The sequence below is a fragment of the Nanorana parkeri genome, unplaced genomic scaffold, assembly GCF_000935625.1.
Source record: "Nanorana parkeri isolate BGI_ZX_2015 unplaced genomic scaffold, ASM93562v1 scaffold416, whole genome shotgun sequence".
Classification (NCBI taxonomy): domain Eukaryota; kingdom Metazoa; phylum Chordata; class Amphibia; order Anura; family Dicroglossidae; genus Nanorana; species Nanorana parkeri.
This window is the reverse complement of record NW_017306684.1, coordinates 80,247-91,051: the sequence shown is the minus strand read 5'-3', so window position 1 is coordinate 91,051 and position 10,805 is coordinate 80,247. Positions and strand designations below refer to the sequence as shown.

Here is a 10,805-nt window from a genome sequence, read left to right as displayed (position 1 = left end):
CCACATAAAACAGGGACCAGCCTCAGAAAGCTGTTCACGAACCACAGGGAGGATGCTACTTGCATGTGTGTGTGTCCACATGTGCTACCCCTAAGACTTTTATGACAACATGTACATACATGTGTGAATATATTATCCCGCCTCAATATACAGCACCGGCTCTCTAAATGAACATCTCAAAGCCATGTAACCCAAATACCGACACGCCTGCACATGTGTGGGGTCTACGAGGATCACATAGTCCGTGTTCACTCATTCGCTTCTTCTGTGTAAACATCCGTGTAAATAGTCCGTGTGTACAGTTGCTGTATATATGTCGCCGTCATAAACATGGCTCGTGTCAGCAGTTTCCAGGTGGATTTTATATTCTAGGAAGTGATGACATTCCGTATATTGTATCCGTCTATAGAAGTGTAATACAGAACCTTCACCCTCCTCCCATGTGACTGAACGTTATGTGCCCGATATTTGTATTTTACTTGTCAACTGAAAGGATAAAAATATCTCAGGGGGAAAACTAGCTTCTTAACAGGGGTTGGTCCTTCTAAAAGGAGACCGTTGCTTCCTATGTAATGAGGGTCGGGCGGTCTTCTAAAGGGGGACAGTAAAGGATGGACACCGGCACCGTAAAGGAAGCCACCCGCTGCACCCACTTATCTCATGGAGCACCTGGTTCTGAGTGTGATGAGACTCGGGCGGTCTTCTAAAGGGGGACAGTTGCTTCCTATTTAGTAGGGGTCAGGCGGTCTTCTAAAGGGGGACAGTTGCTTCCTATGTAGTAGGGGGTCGGGCGGTCTTCTATGGGGACAGTTGCTTCCTATGAAGTAGGGGGTCGGGCGGTCTTCTAAAGGGGGACAGTTGCTTCCTATGTAATGAGAGTCAGGCGGTCTTCTATGGGGACAGTTGCTTCCTCTGTAGTAGGGGTCGGGCGGTCTTCTATGGGGACAGTTGCTTCCTATGTAGTAGGGGTCGCGCGGTCTTCTATGGGGACAGTTGCTTCCTATGTAGTAGGGGGTTGGGCGGTCTTCTAAAGGGGGACAGTTGCTTCCTATGTAATGAGAGTCAGGCGGTCTTCTATGGGGACAGTTGCTTCCTCTGTAGTAGGGGTCGGGCGGTCTTCTATGGGGACAGTTGCTTCCTATGTAGTAGGGGTCGGGCGGTCTTCTATGGGGACAGTTGCTTCCTATGTAGTAGGGGGTCGGGCGGTCTTCTATGGGGACAGTTGCTTCCTATGAAGTAGGGGGTCGGGCGGTCTTCTAAAGGGGGGCAGTTGCTTCTTGTGTAAAGAGGGTCAGGCAGTCTGCTAAAAGAGAGACCCTTGCTCTCTATGTAACGAGGGTTAGGTGGTCTTTTAAGGGAGGGACGCTTTCTCCTATGGAAGGAGGGTCAGGCGTCTTCCAAGACCTACAACTCTAGGCTGTGGATAGTGTGCGAGTTGATTCCACTGAGGTAAACAAGGTGCATGCTGGGAAGACCTACATGTGCCATGAGCAGCTGGCCAGGGCTGAGAATCACAAATGCTGTATATAGCCGAGGGTCACATGGCTCAGCAACTAGTTAGGTCTGAGAGTCACATGTGCTGGCCAGGGCTGAGACTCACATATTTGAAGTGATGTCGCTTCTCCGGGTGGCAGGAAGTTGCAGTATCCTTTCAATAGGCTGGAATAGTACTGAAATGTGGGAATTCCCCAGGGGGGGGAAGGGGTGCAGGAACAGAATGAAGAAGCTCTTTGCTGAAACTACAAAGAAATAGAAGGAATGAGAGGAGACATCAGCCTACCCCCCGTGGGGGATGGGCCCCTTTAAAGGAAACCTATACTGAGGAGAAGATACAGACGTCCAATGACGGTGTCTTTCTGAAACATAGTACTTGCCTGGCTGTCTCGGATTCAATACTTTCCGAGTCCCTCTATTATTGAGAATGCCGGGAGAGACCTCCATGTCGTCCTCTGCACCTCCAGGACCAACTTCCAACAGTTATCCATGGCTTGGTCAGTGCTCCGTCATGGTCCATGTGGTGAAGATGGACTTCTCAAGCGTGAAAGAAACACAGGAAGTTCAACTTGAAAATGATAGAGGACCTCCAGTGTGGCCCTTCATACTTCAAGAGGGCAGCGGCATGTGTTAGTGCATTGAGGTACAACACATCAATTTATTGCAGCATTCAGGAACACAGAGACAAGAAAGCGGGAATAAAATAAAGTCCCATCGTTGGTGGCAGTAATAGTAACCCCCTGGGATTGGTGGCTGTATTAATAGTCCTCAGCATTGGTGTCATTGGCCACAACAATATCCCCCCGCATTGATGTCAGCAGCCGCAATAGTGATCCCCAGCATTGGTGGTCAGTGGCAGTGAAGTCAGCCCCCCACCAGGTTACCTACCTGACCATACGTTCCTGCATAGCTCTCTCACTTCCCAAAGAGGCTGGAACTTTGCTTGTACTGTCTGGAGATCACTCACTTCCTGTTGGGTGTGCAGGAAAGGACATGATGCAATGCTCACCTTAAATTTAGAGCATTCATTTTCACCACAAGATGTCCTCGGGGGCCCAGTGTCTTTCATCCCAAACACCGAGTACATACTACGAATGCATGGCGTCATGGCCCCTCCCCTTCTGTCTGTATCACCCTGCAGGAGGAGGACAGACTCATAGCTCCCTTCTATCTGTATCACCCTGCAGGAGGAGGACAGACTCATAGCTCCCTTCTATGTATCACCCTGCAGGAGGAGACTCATAGCTCCCTTCTGTCTGTATCACCCTGCAGGAGGAGGACAGACTCATAGCTCCCTTCTATGTATCACCCTGCAGGAGGAGGACAGACGCATAGCCCCCTTCTATGTATCACCCTGCAGGAGGAAGAGACTCGTAGCTCCCTTCTGTCTGTATCACCCTGCAGGAGGAGGACAGACTCATAGCTCCCTTCTGTCGGTGTTACCACCCTGTAAAGTGAAGGAACAGACAATACCGCGGCGGCTCAGCAATGGGTGATTTATTCCATACAGTTTGGTAAGACAGTCTCGGCTGATCATTGCACTCACAATTTCCAGCAGGGCGCGCACACTGCCTTCCCATCGCTATAAACTGCTCTGAAATCCCCATTCCGCATTGCAGTGTATCGGTAACATATTCGGCGGGTGGGGGAGGGTCACAAACCCCTAATTTTGTACTGACAATGTAACAAAAATGATAAATAGGTTATACACAAGTAACTCACTTCAGACAGTGCAAATCTACGCTGTGCCACATAATGCCAACAGTATGAAGCAAAGGATTCTGGGATTGCTGCTCGTTTGGAGCATTTTCAAAGCTCAATTCATCTTTCACACCAGTACAGACGGTGAGAAGCTGGCGTGGCCCCCGCTAAGGGCCACAAGGACAAAACCTGTGACTCTGTACCCTTCCTAGGGGTCCCGAGTTACAATAAATCGATATGGCGGCTGCTGCTAGCTAAATTAGTGTTGGAGATTATAAGAAATGAAATCACGGCAGTGTGCGTCCGAGCGAATCGGGCCGCGCCAAGCACAAGCGGCCAGCGGGGGGCAGTTAAACGCCGGCCTGTCATTTATACTTCATCGTTGTGACAGTGCAACAATATTTTCCCATGCCACGTACATGCACATATACAGAAATCTATGTACATCTGTGTATACATATATATACCACTGGACTATATATACCTGTGTGTGTATATACATATATCTGTACAGTACAAGCGACCCTGAAGCTTCCTTTACCTTTCTGCATCCCTTGGCATACCTATCTGACCAGTCTGTGGCTCCAAGGACTCTATTACACACTGTGTGGCCAATGGCAAGCAATATGTGCTGTTTATATTACCAGGAGGCAAGAATGCACTAAAAACACATTCACATTGAAGCCTACGGGGGGCCAAAAATGCACTAAATGAGCCACCGCCACCTTTTTCTAAGATGCACATAGGTGTGGAGGGGCCCCATAGAAAACAATGTAAATCCTCCTGCCGTGCCTTGGTGCACAATGGCCGGCGTGCTGTGAATCCTCCCGCATTGCCTTGGTGCACAATGGCCGGCGTGCTGTGAATCCTCCCGCATTGCCTTGGTGCACAATGGCCGGCGTGCTGTGAATCCTCCCGCATTGCCTTGGTGCACAATGGCCGGCGTGCTGTGAATCCTCCCGCATTGCCTTGGTGCACAATGGCCGGGGTGCTGTGAATCCTTCTACCGTGATTTGGTGTACAATGGCCGGCATGCTGTGATTGCTCCTGCCTTGCATTGGTGCACAATGGCCAGCGTGCTGCATCTCCATTTTCTTACCCTGCAAAAATCCCTGTCCTAACCCTGCCACCTAACACATGCCTGAACCTTCTAGAATGCTGAAGCACCGCCCCCACCCTGACCCTGGTTTTAGAAGTACAACCCCTGGCAGGATTTTGCATTACCCCCTGGCCCTCCCTTTCTTATTCTCTTCCTTTTCTACCACTTTCATCACTTCCTCCAGACTGCTTTGAAAATTGCAGCCATGGCCAATGGGATGACGGGGCTTTAATTCAATAAATTTGGCAGCTTGTCAGATTAAGGCAATGGGCCGTCGTCTTCTGAAATGACAGTCACAGGCTTTCATGATGGAGGAGTCCAGAGACGCCTTCGTTACGGCCTTGCCAGGAAACATGGCAGCCCGTGGCCAATGAAAACCACGAGCGGTTGTTAAATTCAACAATAAAAAATAAAATAAAAAGAAATTAAAACTTAAAACAAACACTTCAAAAAGTTCACAATAACCCCCCTCCCCCGAGCCTTCATCTTCTGACCTTCCGAATTATCTGTGCGCATGATTCGCAATGTAAAAATCACTTTCCTTCGTCTTTCTCTTCTCAACATTCTCGTCCGTTCTCCACATAACTTGTTCCTTTCTGCCGCTCCCCTCCGCGAGCCGGTCCACCGCGACGTTCTCCTGACCTTCCTCTCAGACGGGGCTCTCCATGTCGCACAAGTCCGGGGCGGAGTTCTGGCGTCGCATCCTGGGCGGGGCAGTGTAAGGGTGGTACTTGAAAGGGCGATCCTGAGGCGATGGCGGGTGGCGTTTTTGCTGCCCCTCTCCTTCGCCCTCCCTGCTCTGCGATCTCCTCGCAAACTGTTGGCCGTCTTCGCCGTTCTGGCGATTGTTGCGATGGTTGGGCCTCCTTCCCCTGTTTGAGCCGCCGTCCAAGGAGTTCCGTCTCTGTCTTGGATGGTCGCCGTCTTCCTGGCGGCTCTGCGGGCGTTCGTTACGCCTCTCGCCGTCGTCCTCCACGCCTCGTTGTTTCTCTTCTGACCAGGGATTGTGCAGCTCTTCCACCACGTAGGTCGTCCCCGGCGCCCAGGAGAAGCGGTGCTGAGGGCTGCTCTTAAAGGGAAAGCGAAGTTTGCAGTCCAGCGGGGGAATGAATTTTCCCGTTCCGGGCGGGCGGCGGAGGGCCCGGGTTATCTGCTGCTGCTGCAGATTTTGGAAGCGGGTTTGCTCCTGCTTTATCCACCTCATCCTCCCCCGCCTGAAGGTTGAGTCGTCTTCCATAAGGCGCGAAACGCGGCCAGCCTTGGGAGAGTTGTTGGGGGAATTATGAAGACTCTCCGGAGACTCGCTGGAGCACCAGGACTGGTCCTCCAAGTAGTCTTCTCCGGGCTCATCCTGGGAGGACAGAATAGAAGAGGATGAGTTCATAAATACATCATCTACGGAGAACAACTCACATGAAGTCACACAACTCATACCAAAGTATACAGAAACAGCTCATTAGATGATACGCTACACCGAGAAGGTTGTAGACAGCCACGGATCATCCCTGAATGAGGTTGTTGGACATCAAAATACAAAAAACATCGGCCTTCATTTAGACTTGTGCCCTCTTTTGTAGCTAGAACAGCCTCCTCTCTTCTAGGAAGACTTTCCACAAGATTTTGGAGGGGCTCTGTGAAAATGTGTGCCCATTTACAAGGTCAGGTACTGATGTTGGATGAGAAGACCTGGCTCAGAGTCCAATTCATCCACCAAACTGGACAGTCATGGTGGTACAGAAAAAGGCCTTCACCAAACTGGTCACACCATGTCTTTATGGAGCTGGTTTTGTACACAGGGGACAGTCATGGTGGAACAGGAAAGGGTATTCACCAAGCTGGACACACAATGTCTTTATGGAGCTGGTTTTGTACACAGGGGACAGTCATGGTGGAACAGAAAGGGGCCTTCACCAAACTGGTCCCACCATGTCTTTATGGAGCTGGCTTGGCACACAGGGGACAGTCATGGTGGAACAGGAAAAGTCCTTCACCAAACTGGTCACACTATGTCTTTATGGAGCTGGTTTTGTACACAGGGGACAGTCACGGATTGGCAATTATGACAAAGCACTGCATCATGGGAGGAGGTCCTATGCTCACCAGAGGGACTGGGTATTTAGCACTAGCTCTGTCAAAGGATGGAGCGTTGCATGAGCAATGGAGAGGTGGGAGTCAGTGGGCTGGTGAGTAGTTTGGTAGTTTTAGACTTTGCTCTGAGTAAGATAACAGTCCTGGGGGGGGAGGGGGGAGGAGGGGGTATTTGGATAAGAGTGTAACCTAAAAAAAAGGTAAAAACACAAGTCCAAAGAAGAAAAAATAAACCAACATACACAGAACTTCTCTCTCACCTGTGTGACTGGTATGACCCTCTCCATCTTCACCATGCGGTCCCTCAGAGCCCGGATCTCCTCGTCCTTCATATTGTTCTGCATCTTCACCTCCTGCAAGATGTCGGTCAGTTTGTCGATGTGCGCCTTCAGATCCTGCACCCCGCCTTTGCTCCCGGAATCCTCATCTCCCACCCCGACAGTGTCCCAGACATCCCGGGCCACGACCTTCCAGCCCTCCTTCTCGTCCTTCTGGCCATACGTCCTGCAGAGCTCCTTCATCTTGATGACGGCCAGGGCCTCGATCTCCTGTCTGCTGTGCTTGAAGTCGTTGAGTGCCACCTCGTAGCAGATCTCTTTCACCGCCTGCATTTTCAGATCCGCCAGGGTCAGGAACCGCGGGTCTTTGCCCAGCCGCCGCCGCTGGGGGATCTGGTACACCCTGATGGGTTCCCGTCTCTTCCCGCTGCTGGGGAGCCCGCAGCGTCGTACGATGCACTGCACCTTGCCCGGAGGGACTTTCTCCCGGAGGGAGGAGATGAGGCGCCAGCTTTCCTCGCAGGAACGCTTGTCGGAGTCGTCGCCGCTGTCCGAATCCCCGTACTGCTCAAACAAGAAATGTGAGCCAATGAGATGCTGACACACAAAGAACAATATAGACTGCAAGGCATGCAAATCAATCCCAGAATCATTGTCAGGAGACTGAGCCAAATTTGCCTCAGCTCCAGGAACTCAGTTGCGCAATTCTCCATTGAGAATTCTTTAAAGTGACATTAAACCCTCAGATTTCTTAACATAAACCAATACTGCAATGTGCGCCTTACTGTAATCCATGGTAGTTTCCCTTCTCTTTGCTGCTCTTCCTTTTAAATCCTCATGTCTTCTCATGCTTGGGGAGAACTTCCCTTTGCAGCTCAGGGCTTCTTCCTGTAGTGCTGGCTCAGGTTGTGAACCTATACAAACCTATACACAGACACCGTGTAGCCATTTCAGAGACAAGGCAGTCTGCTGCAAAACAGAAGTTCTGCCCCAGCATGAGAAGACATGAGGATTTAAAAGGAAGAGCAGCAAAGAGAAGGGAAACAACCATGGATTACAGTAAGGCGCACATTACAGTATTGGTTTATGTTAAAAAATTGAGGGTTTAATGTCACTAAGTTTTGGACGGAATGGGGAAGGGAAAGAATCAATGACAACATTTTACTGTCTCAGAGAGATTTTCCCTCACTTCCTGTTGGGACAGGAACTGACGGGAAGTCTGTCCAGTGAGAACACAGACTCCAACAGAATACCTCTCTGTGGGGTTATTTTCACCGTCTGCGCCTTCCTGTCCCCGTGACAATCACTCCCCTGATCTTGGAAGAAAAGGTTGATGCTGCCAAGCTCTCTACAAGATCCTGATGGCTGGGTGCTCAGGTGCAGGCATCGCTTGGAGATTCCCCCACGTCCCCCATACATCATCTACAGCAGGGGTAGCAAACCTCCGGCCCGCCAGCTGTGGTGGAACTACAAATCCCATGAGGAATTGCAAGATTCTCACAGCCACAAACATGACTCCCGGAGAGAGATGCATCATGGGATTTGTAGTTTCACCCACAGCTGGAGGGCCGGAGGTTTGCTACCCCCTGATCCACAGATATTCAAAGGCCAACTCCAACCGCAACTTAGTCTTGGAATGAGGAAACACGTCTTTTTGTTGTTGTTGTCCATGATGTATTTGTGAAGATGTCACCTCATTTGCTGTCCATGTGACAGCTGGACAAGATCAATGGTGTACACTGAAGAGCTCAGCATTTAAAGGAGATTGCCACTCCTCTGCATCTTAGTCACCATTGGAAAGCCCTGCATTTCCAAAGGCACCAAAAAGAAATGTACATGCTTTCAGAGTGTGACTTAAAGGAGAACTATGGGGGGGGTGCTTTTCACTCACCTCATAGTTCTAGCCGACCTGTGACAATGAGACTGTCACAGGTCGGCTCAGTAGATCGGGAGGTGAGCGAACACATACCGGCGTTCGCTCACTTCTCGATCCTGAGGAGATTCCCACCTCCCCGCTACGATCCTCCAGCGCTGACTGGCGGAACGGACGGGGGAGGGGGCGGGTACAGCTCTAGATAGGCAGAGCCAGCTGTCACTCACGCAGCTGGGCGGATCCCGTCATCTACGTCAGGATCCGCTCCGGCGTCTCAGTATACCGCGAGCTGCAGCTCCCTATATACTGAGCTTAGGGTAACGGGAGGACGCTAGTTTGTGTCCTCCCGTTACCCTGAGGAGAACTATGGGGAAAAACACTGACCCCATAGTTCTCCTTTAATCAGAGGCAAGACGATTCAGACCTTCATAGGGTGAACTCCGACAGAGCAGGGAGGCCACAGGTGGGGCTCCTATGTGCATGTTCTCTGAGACTTGACAGAAATAGTTCCTCAAAGTCTAAGGTCTGGATGGAGTTGGCCTTTGACTAAAATGTGGAAGGGAATCGGTCATAAACCAAAAACACCAGTGTGTGATGCCTTGCATGGAAGCATGCTCTGACTTGGATACTAGTGCCAGGACACCAGGGCAAGATTGGATGCAAGGGACATTTTTCATCCCAGCCAATGCGCGAGGAGAACCCCAGCTGCCATCTGAGATTGTGCGCACAGGTAATATTTCTCCGTGACCGGTTCCCACACAACCAAAATGATTTATCATACAAGCCGTGTTATTGGCAGAGGGTGCCGTCTTACCAGTCTCTGCTGCTCCAGCGTCAGGTCGGCTTCCTCCTTCTCCTTCTTATACTGGATCTCCAGATCTTGCAACCTGCACAGATAGAACAGGAGCCATCAACAATGAACACGAGCCGTACCCCTTCATGACACCCCCTGCTCCCCAACAATGGTCATCACAGATCACCGTGCTAGCTCTTCCATCAGGCTCTGTATGGGAAATGTTACCTCTGCTTTGTCTGAACCTGAGGAGGTCTCTCTAAAGTGGGACGTGCGTGAAAACACGGAGGGCCATTATTGCCGCAGCTCCCAAAGATTAAAAACCGCAAAGTAAACATGTATAAAGTAAAACTGCTGCTCAAATAATTTTCTGGCTGAACAACTTCAATCAATTCTCTTCCCGATCCGTACTATCGCTGGTCCACCTCTCACAGGTATTGGCTTTCTCCGCCATTAATCATTTTTGCTCTTCTTCATCCTGTGTGGGAGTGATCTTTAGGGCTGGTGTCAATCACTGTACTGCTGTTCCCAAGCACTGAGAGAACACATGGCCAGCAGGCTGGCACTGTAAACATCACAGCACGCTACCTCAAGCGTTATATAAAAACACATGCCCAGCATCCCTTTAGACAGGAATCCCTGCTGGCCACTGGGTGCTGCAGACTTTAGCTGTGCAACCTGCTGATTAGCTGCATGAACACATTCTATTAGAGCAGGGGTAACCAAACTCCGGCCCTCCAGCTGTGGGGAAACTACAAATTCCATGATGCATCTCTCTCCGGGAGTCATGTATGTGGCTGTGAGAATCTTGCAATGCCTCATGGGATTTGTAGTTCCACCACAGCTGGAGGGCCAGAGTTTGGCTACCCCGGTATTAGACCCTTGGTTCTCAACTGGTGGGTCGTGACCCAAAAGTGGGTCGCGATCGCGTGTTCAGTGGGTCGCCACATGCCTACCAATTTTCTAGGTGAGAGGTTTCTCAGCCCCCTCCTAGCGCAGCGCTGTCCATTCTTACACCAAGCAATCATTCAAAATATGCTGCCCATCGCTGAGTGTTGACTTGAGGTGGGGTTATGGCTGCGAAGGAGCTCCCTCCATACGTGCATTGATTAAAGCTCCCTCGCGTGTCCTGTAGAGGTCCCTGGACTGGAGTGACATTACATTCTGGCTCCCGGCACCTCTACAGGCGCACATGTGAGCTGCACAGGCAATGCACATATGGGATGGAGCTCCATCACAGCACAGCAGCCCACACTGCCGTGCGTTCCATTGCAGTGCGACTTGGGTCGTGACTTCCTGACCGAGGAAAAATGTAGGTCCTGAGGTTACACAGGTTGAGAACCGCTGTATTAGAATGTAATCAAACAACCAATCAGAAAACTGCACAGCTTACGTTTGCAGCACCCAGTAGCCAGCAGAGATGCATGTCTAAAGGGATGCCAGGGATGTGTTCTTTTATATAGTGCTTGAGGATCGTGC

General features: G+C 50.6%; 1 protein-coding gene across 3 annotated transcripts in view; it reads right to left on the bottom strand.

Moving 5' to 3' along the window:
* Window positions 1–4,941: 4,941 nt before the first annotated feature.
* The window catches only part of KIF1C (kinesin family member 1C), a 28,820-nt gene continuing 22,956 nt past the window's right edge, over window positions 4,942–10,805 (bottom strand). For 2 of the 3 annotated variants that reach the window (XM_018559834.1, XM_018559835.1), the window contains exons 18-20: window positions 9,348–9,420; window positions 6,643–7,224; window positions 4,942–5,645 (exon numbers count right to left, since the gene is read on the bottom strand). In XM_018559834.1, the coding sequence (XP_018415336.1) occupies window positions 4,944–5,645; window positions 6,643–7,224; window positions 9,348–9,420 (1,357 nt within the window). In that variant the 3' untranslated portion in view covers window positions 4,942–4,943. Of the gene's footprint in view, window positions 5,646–6,624; window positions 7,225–9,347; window positions 9,421–10,805 lie in introns of all 3 variants that reach the window. The other variant, XM_018559837.1, reaches the window with a different exon arrangement.